Source organism: Heptranchias perlo, unplaced genomic scaffold, assembly GCF_035084215.1.
Source record: "Heptranchias perlo isolate sHepPer1 unplaced genomic scaffold, sHepPer1.hap1 HAP1_SCAFFOLD_283, whole genome shotgun sequence".
Lineage (NCBI taxonomy): Eukaryota > Metazoa > Chordata > Chondrichthyes > Hexanchiformes > Hexanchidae > Heptranchias > Heptranchias perlo.
This window is the reverse complement of record NW_027139295.1, coordinates 79,902-98,876: the sequence shown is the minus strand read 5'-3', so window position 1 is coordinate 98,876 and position 18,975 is coordinate 79,902. Positions and strand designations below refer to the sequence as shown.

At 55.5% G+C, this 18,975-nt stretch overlaps 1 protein-coding gene across 1 annotated transcript in view; it reads left to right on the top strand.

The window, feature by feature from the left end:
- Nucleotides 1–251: 251 nt before the first annotated feature.
- LOC137310877 (interferon-gamma-inducible GTPase 10-like) overlaps nt 252–18,975 on the top strand; it is a gene marked incomplete at its 3' end in the record, with an annotated part of 59,070 nt that continues 40,346 nt past the window's right edge. The window contains exon 1 of the mRNA XM_067978424.1: nt 252–391. Within this exon, the coding sequence (XP_067834525.1) occupies nt 252–391 (140 nt within the window). The remainder of the gene's footprint in view (nt 392–18,975) is intronic.

Below are 18,975 nucleotides of genomic sequence, written 5' to 3'. Positions count from 1 at the left end.
CGGGTTGAGGGGTGGTGGGGGAGGCAACGGGTGAGTCGTGGGGGCGCTTTGAGTGGCGTCCCCACTTCCACGTCCCCTTTCGCCGTCATCCCTCTCCCGGGCCTTCACAATATCACGCCCAGCATTCTGCTGGACAGTGGGCTGGTGAGGAGATTTCCCCTGCCTGTTTTAAGGCAGCAGATATGTTGGCGTCCAAAATCCGCATGCCCATTGTCAGGGCCTGAATGGACTCACTTGCGAGCTGTGCTTGGATGGAGGCGGCCATTGTTTCCATCGCAGACATTGCTGCTCTCACCTGCGCCCCCAATCCACTAGCGATGGAGGTGCTCTCCTCCATCCTCTCCGCGATCGTGGAGGCTGACCGTGGCACCTTTTCCAGTGCCTCGCAAAGGTGCGTCTGCACCTCGATCGTTCTCTCTCTCAACGATGTCCGCCCCCTGGAGTTCACATCTGTATCCAGCTGAGCAGAGCCTGGAGAGGAGTGCGCCTCCCTCCCCCACCCATACCCAGACTCTCCACAGCGGCCCCTGCGCCACCGGCGTCTGCTCGGGCTCACTCGTGAGCGGTGAATCACCAGGTGCCAACACAACTATCTGCCGAACAGGACCCACCGAGGGGCGGGTATCTGCGCTGGTGCAGGGCTGGACGTGACATGAAATGCACCCTCAGAGGAAAGGAGCTCCTCTGAGGAACCGCCCTCTTCCATGGCGCCTGCCCCCTCGTCAATCCGTGGAAGGGAACATGAAGCAGCATTAAAAAAATCACCGCAGGAGTGACAATCTTTCCAATCAGCATCCTGAGGTGTCCAACAGGTCAATCATTGATAACGTCAGTTCATGATGTGTGTGAGGGATGTTAGAGTTTGCGGGCTGCCAGCCTCGCCATCTCCGACGGCCAGGCGTTCAACCATGATGTCCATTGCCTCCTCCATCCCCATCCGTCAGGGCCACTATTTGTGGTGGGCTCCCCTCCCATCCTGCTCCTCTCCCATGCATTTTGCGCTCTCTTCTCCTACATGGGGAGAAAGAACAGAGCTATGAGTGAGTGAGGGTGACGGGGTGCAGCCGTTGGATGCATTGCTTTGGGTGAGGCTGACTGTGAAAGAGGGTGCATCAGAGGGTGAGTATCAGGCAGAGGCATCACACTGGATCAGGACTGGGGTGAGGGGGAGTGGCGGGAGCACAAACAGGCAGGTGAGGAAGTGCAGAGAAAGGGTTTGGAGGAATGAGAGGTGATCTCATTGAAACATACAAACTTCTTACTGGGCTCGACAGGGTAGATGCTGAGAGATTGTTTCCCCAGGCTGGAGAGTCTAGAACCAGGGGTCACAGTCTCAGGATAAGGGGTCGGTCATTCAAGATTGAGATGAGGAGAAATTTCTTCACTCAGAAGGTGGTGAATCTATGAAATTCTCCACCCCAGAGAGCTGAGTGGTTCAGCATATTCAAGACTGAGATGGATAGATGTCCAGATATTAAAGGCATCAAAGGATAGTGGGGATGGTGCAGGAAAATGGCGTTGAGGTGAAAGATCGGCCATGATCTTGTTGAATGGCGAAGCAGGCTCGAGGGGCCGAATGGCCTACTCCTGCTCCCATTTCTTATGTTCTTATGAAGGTAAGTTGATAACGAATTTCAGTGGGTGTGAGGAGTGATGTGACGGATTAGATTTGACGAGACAGAGTGATGGGGGGGGGTGCAAAAGCTTCTTTTCACAGGATGTGTGTGAATGAGCCACTGTACTCACCTTTCCTGACCTGGTTAGGTCATTGAATTGTTCCCTGCGTTGTGCCCATGACCTGGGCACCGTGCTCCCGGTGCTGACCTGCTCTGCCGCCTCCTGCCACTCGGTGGTAGAAGCAAGGAGCTGGGTCCAGGACTTCCCTCCTTCTCACACCGGGCCAGTAGCAACTTGCTGTAGCATCGCTGAACCGAGGTGCAGCCCTGGCTGCACGATGCTGCATTTTCGAGGATCCTCCTCTCGTCTCGAAAATCCATGTTTGTAAGGTCCCTTTAAATAATCTGGTTCCCAGCACGTCGTGGGGGCGTGCAGTGCGCCCACTGCGCAGTTTGGAGGCGCCAAACCCGGAAGGAAAATTAAGGGTCTTCATTTCCGTTGCGATCAGTCAAACCAACTCACATATTATTTACGGGTTTCCCAGGAGACGAATCACCCACCTGCTGAGTTCACGCCGTCATGCGAAAATCATTTCCCCCTCTCTCTCTCTCTCTGTCTGTCTCTTTCTCTCTCTCTCCCTATCTCTCTCTCTCCCTGTCTCTCTCCCTCTCTCTCTTTCTCCCTGTCTCTCTCTCCTTCTCCTTGTCTCTCTCTCTCTCTCTCCCTGTCTCTTTCTCCCTCTCCTTGTCTCTCTCTGTTCATCCCTCTCTCTCTGTCTCTCTCACTTCCTCTCTCTCTCTCTCTCTCTCTCTCACCCCCACTTTCTCTGTCTCTCTCTCTCTCTCTGTATCTCCCTCTCTCTGTCTCTCTCCCTGTCTCCCCCGACCACTCTCTGTCTCTCAATCTCTCTCTCTCCCTATCTCTCTCTCTCTCTCTGTCCCTCTCTCTGTCTCTCTCACTTCCTCTCTCCATATCTGTCTTTCTCTCACTCTATGTCTTTCTCTCACTCTCTGTGGGACCTTTTATGTTTAAAGTTTCATCCGAAAGACTGTACCTCCGACAGTGCGGCGCTCCCTCAGTACTGACCCTCCGACGGTGCGGCGCTCCCTCAGTACTGACCCTCCGACAGTGCGGCGCTCCCTCAGTACTGACCCTCCGACGGTGCGGCGCTCCCTCAGTACCGACCCTCCGACAGTGCGGCGCTCCCCCAGTACCGACCCTCTGACAGTGCGGCGCTCCCCCAGTACCGACCCTCCGACAGTGCGGCGCTCCCTCAGTACCGACCCTCCGACAGTGCGGCGCTCCCCCAGTACCGACCCTCTGACAGTGCGGCGCTCCCCCAGTACCGACCCTCCGACAGTGCAGCGCTCCCTCAGTACTGACCCTCCGACAGTGCAGCGCTCCCTCAGTACGGACCCTCCGACAGTGCAGTGCTCCCTCAGTACTGACCCTCCGACAGTGCAGCGCTCCCTCAGTACTGACCCTCCGACAGTGCAGCGCTCCCTCGGTACTGACCCTCCGACAGTGTGGCGCTCCCTCAGTACTGACCCTCCGACAGTGCGGCGCTCCCTCGGTACTGACCCTCCGACAGTGCAGCGCTCCCTCGGTACTGACCCTCCGACAGTGCAGCGCTCCCTCGGTACTGACCCTCCGACAGTGCGGCGCTCCCTCGGTACTGACCCTCCGACAGTGCGGCGCTCCCTCAGTACTGACCCTCCGACAGTGCAGCGCTCCCTCAGTACGGACCCTCCGACAGTGCAGTGCTCCCTCAGTACTGACCCTCCGACAGTGCAGCGCTCCCTCAGTACTGACCCTCCGACAGTGCAGCGCTCCCTCAGTACTGACCCTCCGACAGTGCGGCGCTCCCTCAGTACTGACCCTCCGACAGTGTGGCGCTCCCTCAGTACTGACCCTCCGACAGTGCAGCGCTCCCTCGGTACTGACCCTCCGACAGTGCAGCGCTCCCTCGGTACTGACCCTCCGACAGTGCGGCGCTCCCTCGGTACTGACCCTCCGACAGTGCGGCGCTCCCTCGGTACTGACCCTCCGACAGTGCGGCGCTCCCTCGGTACTGACCCTCCGACAGTGCGGCGCTCCCTCAGTACGGACCCTCCGACAGTGCAGCGCTCCCTCAGTACCGACCCTCCGACAGTGCGGCTCTCCCTCGGTACTGACCCTCCGACGGTGCGGCGCTCCCTCAGTACCGACCCTCCCACAGTGCAGCGCTCCCTCAGTACCGACCCTCCGACAGTGCGGCGCTCCCTCAGTACTGACCCTCCGACAGTGCGGCGTTCCCTCAGTACTGACCCTCCGACGGTGCGGCGCTCCCTCAGTACTGACCCTCCGACAGTGCAGCACTCCCTCAGTACTGACCCTCCGACAGTGCAGCGCTCCCTCAGTACTGACCCTCCGACAGTGCGGCGCTCCCTCAGTACTGACCCTCCGACAGTGCAGCGCTCCCTCAGTACTGACCCTCCGACAGTGCGGCGCTCCCTCAGTACTGACCCTCCGACAGTGCAGCGCTCCCTCAGTACTGACCCTCCGACAGTGCAGCGCTCCCTCAGTACTGACCCTCCGACAGTGCAGCGCTCCCTCAGTACTGAACCTCCGACAGTGCAGCGCTCCCTCAGTACTGACCCTCCGACAGTGCAGCGCTCCCTCAGTACTGACCCTCCGACAGTGCGGCGCTCCCTCAGTACTGACCCTCCGACAGTGCAGCGCTCCCTCAGTACTGATCCTCCGACAGTGCAGCGCTCCCTCAGTACTGACCCTCCGACAGTGCAGCGCTCCCTCAGTACTGACCCTCCGACAGTGCAGCGCTCCCTCGGTACTGACCCTCCGACAGTGCAGCGCTCCCTCAGTACTGACCCTCCGACAGTGCAGCGCTCCCTCAGTACTGACCCTCCGACAGTGCGGCGCTCCCTCAGTACTGACCCTCCCACAGTGCAGCGCTCCCTCGGTACTGACCCTCCGACAGTGCAGCGCTCCCTCAGTACCGACCCTCCGACAGTGCAGCGCTCCCTCAGTACTGACCCTCCGACAGTGCAGCGCTCCCTCAGTACTGACCCTCCCACAGTGCAGCGCTCCCTCGGTACTGACCCTCCGACAGTGCAGCGCTCCCTCAGTACTGACCCTCCGACAGTGCGGCGCTCCCTCAGTACTGACCCTCCGACAGTGCAGCGCTCCCTCAGTACTGACCCTCCGACAGTGCAGCGCTCCCTCAGTACTGACCCTCCGACAGTGCAGCGCTCCCTCAGTACTGACCCTCCGACAGTGCAGCGCTCCCTCAGTACTGGCACTGGGAGAGTTGGCCTGGATTACGGGGGCTTCAGACTCTGCAGTGTGTGGGGCTCGAACCCTCGATCTTCTGACTCAGAGAGGAAACAGACCGAAGTGCGGCTGACACAGGGATAACGTGGCAAACCAGTCTGTCGAGATGCTGCCGATGGATTTGCTCCTGAAGCAACCTGAGATCTCCTTTACCCGATGTCATGACTTTGCCTGAAGTGGTTCAGGGAATTTATCAAAAAATGTACCGAATATTAAATTGAAGCCGGAATGGGGAATGTGTCGAAAATTTAGTCAGACGGCAGGACTGAGCACAGTTCAGAGATCTGCACTGTCGGAGGAATGTTCAGGCTTTCGAGAGAGAACAGATTGACCAGGATGGGGAGTGTTTGATGGGACAGTGTCGAGGGAGCTTTACTCTGTATCTAACCCTGTACCTGCCCTGGGAGTGTTTGATGGGACAGTGTAGAGGGAGCTTTACTCTGTATCTAACCCTGTACCTGCCCTGGGAGTGTTTGATGGGACAGTGTAGAGGGAGCTTTACTCTGTGTCTAACCCTGTACCTGCCCTGGGAGTGTTTGATGGGACAGTGTAGAAGGAGCTTTACTCTGTATCTAACCCTGCACCTGCCCTGAGAGTGTTTGACGGGACAGTGTAGAGGGAGCTTTACTCTGTATCTAACCCTGTACCTGCCCTGGGAGTGTTTGATGGGACAGTGTAGAGGGAGCTTTACTCTGTGTCTAACCCTGTACCTGCCCTGGGAGTGTTTGATGGGACAGTGTAGAAGGAGCTTTACTCTGTATCTAACCCTGCACCTGCCCTGAGAGTGTTTGACGGGACAGTGTAGAGGGAGCTTTACTCTGTATCTAACCCTGTACCTGCCCTGGGAGTGTTTGACGGGACAGTGTAGAGGGAGCTTTACTCTGTATCTAACCCTGTACCTGCCCTGGGAGTGTTTGATGGGACAGTGTAGAGGGAGCTTTACTCTGTATCTAACCCTGTACCTGCCCTGGGAGTGTTTGATGGGACAGTGTAGAGGGAGCTTTACTCTCTATCTCCCCACCCCTATACTCAGCATCATAGGGACCAGAGCCCCCTTTACCCACCCCAATAGGGAGCGCTGCCTCTTTACTCACCATTGTGCGCCCTCTCCTCTCCCAGCCGACAGTCCAAAGCAAAGATCCCCGATGCCCCATCTCTCGCCTTCCATGTTGGTTCTGTTTACGTGGGTACGAAGCCACTCCCTGCAGGTGCCCGAAAACTCCAGGGTCCTAAAATGAGAAAACAGAAAATTAAACTTCTCACTGAGACACCAGTCAGTGTACAGATATCGCCCTGAGAGTGAGGGGAGGGGTGCGAGGGGGAGGGAGTGTGTGGGGGAGGGGACGCGCGGGGAAGTGGATGTGAGGGGGAGGGAGTGTGAGGGTGGAGCGAGTGCGAGGGGGTGTCAGAGGGAGGGGATGTGAGGGGGAGTGTGTGTTAGAGGGAGGGGTGTGAAGGGGAGGGGGTGTGAGGGGGAGGGGGAGGTGGGGGAGGGGATGTGAGGGGGAGGGGGTGTGAGGGGGAGGGATGGGGTGTGGGGGGAGTGGGTGTTGGGGGAGGGGTTTGAGGGGGAGGGGAGTGAGTGTGAGTGGGTGTGAGGGGGAGTGGAGGGGGTGTGAGGGGGGGAGGAGGAGGTGGGGGAGGGGATGTGAGGGGGAGGGGGTGTGAGGGGGAGGGATGGGGTGTGGGGGGAGTGGGTGTTGGGGGAGGGGTTTGAGGGGGAGGGGAGTGAGTGTGAGTGGGTGTGAGGGGGAGTGGAGGGGGTGTGAGGGGGGGGGGAGGAGGAGGTGGGGGAGGGGATGTGAGGGGGAGGGGGTGTGAGGGGGAGGGGGTGTGAGGGGGAGGGGAGTGAGTGTGAGTGGGTGTGAGGGGGAGTGGAGGGGTGTGAGGGGGGAGGAGGAGGTGGTGATGGGGATGTGAGGGGGAGAGGCGGGGGTGGGTGGGGAAGGGGGTGTGAGGGGGAGGGGAGTGAGTGTGAGTGGGTGTGAGGGGGAGTGGAGGGGGTGTGAGGGGGAGAGGCGGGGGTGGGTGGGGAAGGGGGTGTGAGGGGGAGGGGAGTGAGTGTGAGTGGGTGTGAGGGGGAGTGGAGGGGGTGTGAGGGGGGGAGGAGGAGGTGGGGGAGGGGATGTGAGGGGGAGAGGCGGGGGTGTGAGGGGGAGTGGAGGGGATGTGAGGGGGAGAGGCGGGGGTGTGAGGGGGAGTGGAGGGGATGTGAGGGGGAGAGGCGGGGGTGGGTGGGGAAGGGGGTGTGAGGGGTTGTGAGGGGGGACGGGGGTGGACGCTGCCCCCTCGCGCTCTCCTCTCCTCCAATCACAGCCTCCCCTTTTTCCCGCTCACCTCGGCCGCTCGCGCCTTTGCCGTTGGCCTCGTTGCCTCGCCCCGCCCCCTCTCCTCTCCCCCAATCACAGCCTCGCATTTTGCAGCTCGGCCCGCCCCCTCGCTCGCGCTTCTGCTGTTGGCCTCGACTCCCCGCCCTCTTCCCCGCTCGCCCCGCCTCCCTTCTCGGCCCGCCCCCTCGCTCGCGCTTCTGCGGTTGGCCTCACTGCTCCGCCCTCTCCCCGCTCGCCCCGCCCCTCTCCCTCGCGCTCTCCTTTCCTCCAATCAGAGCCTCTCCCTTTATCCCGCTCGCGGTTTTTCGGTTGTCAGTTGGTGAGAGGGGGCGGGGCGGAGATCGGGCGGGAGAGGGAGGGGGAGGGGGGGGTCGGATCACTCCGTCAAAGAGCCCGCACAGGATCAATGGGCCGAGTGGACTCCTCCTGTAATGTGTTTCTCACAGAGAGAGAGAGAGAGAGTGATGGAGACATGGAACAGGTTCCCAGAGATGGGCCGAATGGACTCCTGTACTGTGTTCTTCACACAGAGAGAGTGATGGACACATGGAACAGACTCCCAGAGATGGGCCGAATGGCCTCCTTCAGTGCTGTAAACGTCTCGGGTTCTAAGCACTGCTTTCATGAGGCTCTGCTGCGAAAGGAGTCCCTGGAACCAGGCCCGTACGCAGTGCACGGTGAAGTGATCAGGAGCTTTCTTGGCATCATCAAGGCCTTTAAAATTATGTTAATGAAGTTCCTCAGTGTGTTTGGTCAGGGCTGTGCACTGCCCCTCAAATGGCTGTCTAGAAATGGCCACTCTCTAAAATGGTCACCTACAAAAATGGCCACTCTTTAAAATGGACAGCTATGAAAATGGCCACTCTCTAAAATGGTCACCTATGAAAATGGCCACTCTCTAAAATGGACAGCTATGAAAATGGCCACTCTCAGAAATGGTCACTCTCAGAAATGGTCATCTACTAAAATGGCCACTCTCTAATATGGTCACCAATGAAAATGGCCGCTCTCAAAAATGGTCACCTACGAAAATGGCCACCTATGAAAATGGCCACTCTCTAAAATGGTCATCTACGAAAATGGCCACTCTAAAATGGTCACCTACGAAAATGGCCATTCCCTAAAATAACCAGCCGAAAAAATGGTCACCTACGAAAATGGCCACCTACGAAAAGGGCCACTCTCAGAAATGGCCACTCTCAGAAATGGTCATCTACTAAAATGGCCACTCTCCAATATGGTCACCTATGAAAATGGCCGCTCTCTAAAATGGTCACCTACAAAAATGGCCACTCTCTAAAATATCCAGCCGAGAAAATGGTCACCTACGAAAATGAACACTCTCTAAAATGGTCACCTATGAAAATGGCCACTCTCTAAAATGGCCACCAACAAAAATGGTCACCTACGAAAATGGCCACTCTCTAAAATGATAGCCTTGGAAAATTGCCACTCTCTGAAATGGCCACCTACTAAAATGGCCCCTCTCTAAAATGGCCACCTTCAAAATGGCCACCCAATAAAATGGTCACCTTTGAAAATGGCCACTCTCTAAAATGGTCACCTCCAAAAATGGCCACTCTCTAAAATGGACACCTTCGAAAATGGCCACCCAATAAAATGGTCACCTATGAAAATGGCCACTCTCTAAAATGGTCACTCTCTAAAATGGTCGCCTACGAAAATGGCCACTCTCTAAAATGGTCACCTTCGAAAATGGCCACCCACAAAAATGGCTGCCTTTGAAGATTGGCCACTGTCTGAAATGGCGACCCTAGAACATGACGACCCGAGAACATGGTGACCCTGGAACATTGCGACCCTAGAACATGGCGACCCTAGAACATGGCGACCCTGGAACATGGCCTGGAAAGGAGATACCTCGGCCTTCTAGATTGATTCCTGGGATGAGAGGGTTGTCCTATGAGGAGAGATTGAGTAGAATGACGACCCGAGAACATGGTGACCCTCGAACATGGCGACTCTAGAACATGGCGACCCTAGAACATGGCGACCCTGGAACATGGCGACCCTAGAACATGGCGACCCGAGAACATGGCGACCCTAGAACATGGCGACCCTAGAACATGGTGACCCTGGAACATGGTGACTCTAAATTGGCCACTTTGTAAAATAGCTGTCGGATTCTCCCTACGTCCTGGTTTATTGATGTTGGATTCTTAAAGCAAACTGACCGTGTCAGACCTGGACTGTGAAGGTCTGTATTTATTCCCCGTTTTGTTATTTGGTTGAATTTCGCTCCCTCCATGTGGTTTTTCTGATCATGAGTGTCCCATTCCTGTATTTCTCTCCCCCTCCCCCCCGCACTGTCCCCAATACTTTCCTCTGGTTTTATTGTTTGCTCCAGTACTTGAAGGAATTCCTTTTTTGGGAGATTCGGAGGTTCCGATTGGACCACAAGGGTCCAGACAATGAAGACGAGTCTCGATAGGACAACAGAGGAAGATGTTGCTCTTTGCACTTTTTCAGGCCTTCGCTCGGCCTGGAAAGGAGATACCTCGGCCTTCTAGATCCAGTCCTGGGATGAGAGGGTTGTCCTATGAGGAGAGATGGAGTAGAATGGGCCGAGACTCTCTGGAGTTTAGAGGAATGAGAGGTGATCTCATTGAAACATAGAAGATTCTGAGGGGGCTTCACAGGGTCGATGCTGAGAGATTGTTTCCCCTGACTGGAGCGTCTAGAACGAGGGGACACAGTCTCAGGATAAGGGGTCGGCCATTCAGGACTGAGATGAGGAGGAATTTCTTCACTCAGAGGGTGGTGAATCTTTGGAATTCTCTCCCCCAGAGGGCTGTGATCCTCAGTCATTGAGTATATTCGAGGCTGAGATCGATGGATTTTTGGACTCTCGGGGAATCAAGGGATATGGGGATCGGGGGGGGAAAGTGGAGTTGAGGTGGAAGATCGGCCATGATCTGATTGAATGGTGTAGCAGGCTCGAGGGGCCGAATGCTCTTATTTCTTCTGTTCTCTCGGGAGATGTAGGTCCCACTGGGCCTATCAGGACACATTGTACGGGATTCCCTGGGTGAGGGAGGTGGGAACCTGGAAAAGTCCCCCCACCCCAGAAACACATCCCCAAACTCTACGGTTCCACGTAACTGAAGGGGTCAGGAGAAGCTCTTGTCAATCTCAGTGGGATTGAACCCTGGGGGATTCAGGTTCTGTCCCAAATTGAAACCCCCAGCCTCAGAATTACGCTCTCCTGGGGGAGGGGCAGTTGATCACAGATGAACAGCCTATCCTGACGTCTATTGAGACTGGGCTGAGCTCTGTACAAGGACAGACGGAGGGCATGGGACCTCACAGCAGTGACGTGCCTGGGACTTTCACCACTCCAGTGTGCCTTGGGGGCCTCTGGTCACCTCACGGACATCTGCAGGGACCCTCACCCACTCCACCCCTTCCCCAGGGCTGAGGGAGAGAGATAAGCAGGACCTCTTCCCACTTGACCGTGAGACCCAATCTGCAGGGGTCAGATCAGGGGGGTGGGGGTAGGAATTGTCTCGAAGGATACAGTGCTGGTGGGCTTCACTCCTTCCAATGGAACACTTCGACCTGGCCTCACACAAAGTCCTGGGCACCATGCAAAGGAGCTCATACCTGGGACATGGGGAGTTGGGGAGGGGGAGAAGGGACGGACGAGGGAGATCTCTCTCCAGATGGACACCCAGTGGTCTAAATTAACGCATCCCTTCAAAGGTGGTGGTGAGCCGCCTTCTTGAACCGCTGCAGTCCGTGTGGTGAAGGTTCTCCCACAGTGCTGTTAGGAAGGGAGTTCCAGGATTTGGACCCAGCGACGATGAAGGAACGGCCGATATATTTCCAAGTCGGGATGGTGTGTGACTCGGAGGGGAACGTGCAGGTGGTGTTGTTCCCATGTACCTGCTGCTCTTGTCCTTCTAGGTGGTAGAGGTCGCGGGTTTGGGAGGTGCTGTCGAAGAAGCCTTGGCGAGTTGCTGCAGTGCATCCTGTGGATGGTACACACTGCAGCCACTGTGCGCCGGTGGTGAAGGGAGTGAATGTTTAGGGTGGTGGATGGGGTGCCAATCGAATGGGCTGCTTTGTCCTGGATGGTGTCGAGCTTCTTGAGTGTTGTTGGAGCTGCACTCATCCAGGCAAGTGGAGAATATTCCATCACATTCCTGAGCATTGATTCATAGACTGAGAGAGGGCGGGAGGTGGGAATCAGCAGGAGGGGTCCTTGCCCATCTCAGAGTGGAATAAAATAATCCCACAGAAAAAAACTCCAGTGAAAATTCATCAGAAACAAAATCGGGAGATGTTTCGAGTGGAAATAAACCAAACTGGACCCAATTCTCTGGTCAGCACCTGTCCTCACAGTCAGAAGAGCAGATTCTGTTTGATGGGTTCCACAGTCTGTCTCACAATGAATGAGAGAATATTACTGGGTTTAATTATATTATAAACCCAATACACTTCCATTCTTAAACAGAAATGGGTCAGAAGTAAAGTTTCAATCTGTTCAGTAACAATTAAAGGCAAGGAATGTCACGTTAGATAATGTGACATGGAGCTAAATACTAATCTTAATCTTGTAGGAATAATGATCCCAGTTATCTGTCCTTCTCTTCCCCCTCCCCAGTCACGGACACTCTTTAAACCCACCTGGAATTAATTTAAATATCCAGAGAATGCAGACACTGAATCCCTTTCCCCATCACACACACCCCCAGTCTGAACATTCAATATTCAGCTCTCTTGTGGAGACTGATAGTGAGGAAACGATTTCAAATATCACCCAGAGAGAGAGAGAGTCTGTGTGTGAGTGTGTGTGTGTCTGTGTGTGTGTGTGTGTGTATGTGTCTCTGTGTGTGTGTGTGTGTGCGTGTCTGTGTGTGTGTGCCTATGTCTGTGTGTGTGAGTGTGTGTGTCTCTGTGTGTGTGTGTCTGTGTGTCTGTGTGTGTGTGTGTCTCTGTGTGTGTGTGTGTCTGTGTGTGTGTGTGTCTGTGTGTGTGTGTGTGTGTGTGTGTGTCTGTGTGTGTGTGTGTGTCTGTGTGTGTGTGTGTGTCTGTCTGTCTGTGTGTGTGTGTATGTGTGTGTGTGCCTATGTCTGTGTGTGTGTGTGTGTGTGTGTGTGTGTGTCGGGGGGGTTCGGACAAAATAACATTTCTTCTTCCTCTGGTGAATTTCCTTGGCCAGATACACATCATTCTGTTTAAAGTGAGTGTTATTGAGGATAATGAAGAAATCGTATTGATCAAACTTTACACGGTCCAAATATACACTGGCCAGAAATTTCCTGTCCCCAGTCCCAGGGAGCTCCCAGATTTTGACCGAATCTTTCCTCGGATGTTTCCACATTACCGGTTCCAGTGTTGTTTCTGTTCAGTATTGTATATCAAGGAGAGCAGGGTGGAAATAGGGACAATATTATAGTGTGTACAACAGAGTTTTAAATACAACTTGTGTAAGATACACTGTCCTTTCACCCTCTGGGACCGGGTCTCACAGTGTGTTAGATACACTGTCCTTTCCCCCTCTGGGACCGGGTCTCACAGTGTGTTAGATACACTGTCCTTTCCCCCTCTGGGACCGGGTCTCACAGTGTGTTAGATACATTGTCCTTTCCCCCTCTGGGACCGGGTCTCACAGTGTGTTAGATACACTGTCCTTTCCCCCTCTGGGACCGGGTCTCACAGTGTGTTAGATACACTGTCCTTTCCCCCTCTGGGACCGGGTCTCACAGTGCGTTAGATACACTGTCCTTTCCCCCTCTGGGACCGGGTCTCACAGTGTGTTAGATACATTGTCCTTTCCCCCTCTGGGACCGGGTCTCACAGTGTGTTAGATACACTGACCATTCCCCCTCTGGGACCGGGTGTCACAGTGTGTTAGATACACTGTCCTTTCCGCCTCTGGGACCGGGTCTCACAGTGCGTTAGATACACTGTCCTTTCCCCCTCTGGGACCGGGTCTCACAGAGCGTTAGATACACTGTCCTTTCCCCCTCTGGGACCGGGTCTCACAGTGCGTTAGATACACTGTCCTTTCCCCCTCTGGGACCGGGTCTCACAGAGCGTTAGATACACTGTCCTTTCCCCCTCTGAGACCGGGTCTCACAGTGCGTTAGATACAGTGTCCATTCCCCCTCTGGGACCGGGTCTCACAGTGTGTTAGATACACTGTCCTTTCCCCCTCTGGGACCGGGTCTCACAGTGTGTTAGATACACTGTCCTTTCCCCCTCTGGGACCGGGTCTCACAGTGCGTTAGATACACTGTCCATTCCCCCTCTGGGACCGTGTCTCACAGTGCGTTAGATACACTGTCCTTTCCCCCTCTGGGACCGGGTCTCACAGTGTGTTAGATACACTGTCCTTTCCCCCTCTGGGACTGGCTCTCACAGTGTGTTAGATACACTGTCCTTTCCTCCTCTGGGACCGGGTCTCACAGTGTGTTAGATACACTGTCCTTTCCCCCTCTGGGACCGGGTCTCACAGTGTATTAGATACATTGTCCTTTCCCCCTCTGGGATCGGGTCTCACAGTGTGTTAGATACACTGTCCTTTCCCCCTCTGGGACCGGGTCTCACAGTGTATTAGATACACTGTCCTTTCCCCCTCTGGGATCGGGTCTCACAGTGCGTTAGATACACTGTCCTTTTCCCCTCTGAGACTGGGTGCCACAGTGCGTTAGATTCAATGTCCTTTCCCCCTCTGGGACCGGGTCTCACAGTGTGTTAGATGCACTGTCCTTTCCCCCTCTGGGACAGGGTCTCACAGTGTGTTAGATACACTGTCCTTTCCCCCTCTGGGACCGGCTCTCACAGTGTGTTAGATACACTGTCCTTTCCCCCTCTGGGACCGGGTCTCACAGTGCGTTAGATACACTGTCCATTCCCCCTCTGGGACCGGGTCTCACAGTGCGTTAGATACACTGTCCTTTCCCCCTCTGGGACCGGGTCTCACAGTGTATTAGATACACTTTCCTTTCCTCCTCTGGGACCGGGTCTCACAGTGCGTTAGATACACTGTCCTTTCCCCCTCTGGGACCGGGTCTCACAGTGTATTAGATACACTGTCCTTTCCCCCTCTGGGACCGTGTGTCACAGTGTATTAGATACACTGTCCTTTCCCCCTCTGGGACCGGGTCTCACAGAGCGTTAGATACACTGTCCTTTCCCCCTCTGGGACCGGGTCTCACAGTGCGTTAGATACACTGTCCTTTCCCCCTCTGGGACCGGGTCTCACAGAGCGTTAGATACACTGTCCTTTCCCCCTCTGGGACCGGGTCTCACAGTGCGTTAGATACAGTGTCCATTCCCCCTCTGGGACCGGGTCTCACAGTGTGTTAGATACACTGTCCTTTCCCCCTCTGGGACCGGGTCTCACAGTGTGTTAGATACACTGTCCTTTCCCCCTCTGGGACCGGGTCTCACAGTGCGTTAGATACACTGTCCATTCCCCCTCTGGGACCGTGTCTCACAGTGCGTTAGATACACTGTCCTTTCCCCCTCTGGGACCGGGTCTCACAGTGTGTTAGATACACTGTCCTTTCCCCCTCTGGGACCGGGTCTCACAGTGCGTTAGATACACTGTCCATTCCCCCTCTGGGACCGTGTCTCACAGTGCGTTAGATACACTGTCCTTTCCCCCTCTGCGACCGGGTCTCACAGTGTGTTAGATACACTGTCCTTTCCCCCTCTGGGACTGGCTCTCACAGTGTGTTAGATACACTGTCCTTTCCTCCTCTGGGACCGGGTCTCACAGTGTGTTAGATACACTGTCCTTTCCCCCTCTGGGACCGGGTCTCACAGTGTATTAGATACATTGTCCTTTCCCCCTCTGGGATCGGGTCTCACAGTGTGTTAGATACACTGTCCTTTGCCCCTCTGGGACCGAGTCTCACAGTGTGTTAGATACACTGTCCTTTCCCCCTCTGGGACCGGGTCTCACAGTGTGTTACATACACTGTCCTTTCCCCCTCTGGGACCGGGTCTCACAGTGCGTTAGATACACTGTCCTTTTCCCCTCTGAGACTGGGTGCCACAGTGCGTTAGATTCAATGTCCTTTCCCCCTCTGGGACCGGGTCTCACAGTGTGTTAGATGCACTGTCCTTTCCCCCTCTGGGACAGGGTCTCACAGTGTGTTAGATACACTGTCCTTTCCCCCTCTGGGACCGGCTCTCACAGTGTGTTAGATACACTGTCCTTTCCCCCTCTGGGACCGGATCTCACAGTGTGTTGGATACACTGTCCTTTCCCCCTCTGGGACCGGGTCTCACAGTGCGTTAGATACACTGTCCATTCCCCCTCTGGGACCGGGTCTCACAGTGTGTTAGATACACTGTCCTTTCCCCCTCTGGGACCGGGTCTCACAGTGCGTTAGATACACTGTCCATTCCCCCTCTGGGACCGGGTCTCACAGTGTGTTAGATACACTGTCCTTTCCCCCTCTGGGACCGGGTCTCACAGTGTGTTAGATACACTGTCCTTTCCCCCTCTGGGACCGGGTCTCACAGTGCGTTAGATACACTGTCCTTTCCCCCTCTGGGACCGGGTCTCACAGTGTGTTAGATACACTGTCCTTTCCCCCCTCTGGGACCGGGTCTCACAGTGTATTAGATACACTGTCCTTTCCCCCTCTGGGACCGGGTCTCACAGTGTGTTAGATACACTGTCCTTTCCCCCTCAGGGACCGGGTCTCACAGTGTGTTAGATACACTGTCCTTTCCCCCTCTGGGACCGGGTCTCACAGTGCGTTAGATACACTGTCCTTTCCCCCTCTGGGACCGGGTCTCACAGTGAGTTAGATAAACTGTCCTTTCCCCCTCTGGGACCGGGTCTCACAGTGCGTTAGATACACTGTCCTTTCCCCCTCTGGGACCGGGTCTCACAGAGCGTCAGATACACTGTCCTTTCCCCCTCTGGGACCGGGTCTCACAGAGCGTCAGATACACTGTCCTTTCCCCCTCTGGGACTGGGTCTCACAGTGCGTTAGATACACTGTCCTTTCCCCCTCTGGGACCGGGTCTCACAGTGTGTTAGATACATTGTCCTTTCCCCCTCTGGGACCGGGTCTCACAGTGTGTTAGATACACTGACCATTCCCCCTCTGGGACCGGGTCTCACAGTGTGTTAGATACACTGTCCTTTCCCCCTCTGGGACCGGGTCTCACAGTGTGTTAGATACACTGTCCTTTCCCCCTCTGGGACCGGGTCTCACAGTGCGTTAGATACACTGTCCTTTCCCCCTCTGGGACCGGGTCTCACAGTGTGTTAGATACATTGTCCTTTCCCCCTCTGGGACCGGGTCTCACAGTGTGTTAGATACACTGACCATTCCCCCTCTGGGACCGGGTGTCACAGTGTGTTAGATACACTGTCCTTTCCGCCTCTGGGACCGGGTCTCACAGTGCGTTAGATACACTGTCCTTTCCCCCTCTGGGTCCGGGTCTCACTGTGTGTTAGATACACTGTCCTTTCCCCCTCTGGGACCGGGTCTCACAGTGCGTTAGATACACTGTCCTTTCCCCCTCTGGGACCGGGTCTCACAGTGCGTTAGATACACTGTCCTTTCCCCCTCTGGGACCGGGTCTCAGTGCGTTAGATACACTGTCCTTTCCCCCTCTGGGACCGGGTCTCACAGAGCGTTAGATACACTGTCCTTTCCCCCTCTGGGACCGGGTCTCACAGAGCGTTAGATACACTGTCCTTTCCCCCTCTGAGACCGGGTCTCACAGTGCGTTAGATACAGTGTCCATTCCCCCTCTGGGACCGGGTCTCACGGTGTGTTAGATACACTGTCCTTTCCCCCTCTGGGACCGGGTCTCACAGTGTGTTAGATACACTGTCCTTTCCCCCTCTGGGACCGGGTCTCACAGTGCGTTAGATACACTGTCCATTCCCCCTCTGGGACCGTGTCTCACAGTGCGTTAGATACACTGTCCTTTCCCCCTCTGGGACCGGGTCTCACAGTGTGTTAGATACACTGTCCTTTCCCCCTCTGGGACTGGCTCTCACAGTGTGTTAGATACACTGTCCTTTCCTCCTCTGGGACCGGGTCTCACAGTGTGTTAGATACACTGTCCTTTCCCCCTCTGGGACCGGGTCTCACAGTGTATTAGATACATTGTCCTTTCCCCCTCTGGGATCGGGTCTCACAGTGTGTTAGATACACTGTCCTTTCCCCCTCTGGGACCGGGTCTCACAGTGTATTAGATACATTGTCCTTTCCCCCTCTGGGATCGGGTCTCACAGTGCGTTAGATACACTGTCCTTTTCCCCTCTGAGACTGGGTGCCACAGTGCGTTAGATTCAATGTCCTTTCCCCCTCTGGGACCGGGTCTCACAGTGTGTTAGATGCACTGTCCTTTCCCCCTCTGGGACCGGGTCTCACAGTGTGTTAGATACACTGTCCTTTCCCCCTCTGGGACCGGCTCTCACAGTGTGTTAGATACACTGTCCTTTCCCCCTCTGAGACCGGGTGTCACAGTGTGTTAGATACACTGTCCTTTCCTCCTCTGGGACCGGGTCTCACAGTGTGTTAGATACACTGTCCTTTCCCCCTCTGGGACCGGGTCTCACAGTGCGTTAGATACACTGTCCTTTCCCCCTCTGGGACCGGGTCTCTCAGTGTGTTAGATACACTGTCCTTTCCCCCTCTGGGACCGGGTCTCACAGTGTGTTAGATACACTGTCCTTTCCCCCTCTGGGACCGGATCTCACAGTGTGTTAGATACACTGTCCTTTCCCCCTCTGGGACCGGGTCTCACAGTGCGTTAGATACACTGTCCTTTCCCCCTCTGGGACCGGGTCTCACAGAGCGTCAGATACACTGTCCTTTCCCCCTCTGGGACCGGGTCTCACAGAGCGTCAGATACACTGTCCTTTCCCCCTCTGGGACTGGGTCTCACAGTGCGTTAGATACACTGTCCTTTCCCCCTCTGGGACCGGGTCTCACAGTGTGTTAGATACATTGTCCTTTCCCCCTCTGGGACCGGGTCTCACAGTGTGTTAGATACACTGACCATTCCCCCTCTGGGACCGGGTCTCACAGTGTGTTAGATACACTGTCCTTTCCCCCTCTGGGACCGGGTCTCACAGTGTGTTAGATACACTGTCCTTTCCCCCTCTGGGACCGGGTCTCACAGTGCGTTAGATACACTGTCCTTTCCCCCTCTGGGACCGGGTCTCACAGTGTGTTAGATACATTGTCCTTTCCCCCTCTGGGACCGGGTCTCACACTGTGTTAGATACACTGACCATTCCCCCTCTGGGACCGGGTGTCACAGTGTGTTAGATACACTGTCCTTTCCGCCTCTGGGACCGGGTCTCACAGTGCGTTAGATACACTGTCCTTTCCCCCTCTGGGACCGGGTCTCACAGAGCGTTAGATACACTGTCCTTTCCCCCTCTGGGACCGGGTCTCACAGTGCGTTAGATACACTGTCCTTTCCCCCTCTGGGACCGGGTCTCACAGAGCGTTAGATACACTGTCCTTTCCCCCTCTGGGACCGGGTCTCACAGTGCGTTAGATACAGTGTCCATTCCCCCTCTGGGACCGGGTCTCACAGTGTGTTAGATACACTGTCCTTTCCCCCTCTGGGACCGGGTCTCACAGTGTGTTAGATACACTGTCCTTTCCCCCTCTGGGACCGGGTCTCACAGTGCGTTAGATACACTGTCCATTCCCCCTCTGGGACCGTGTCTCAC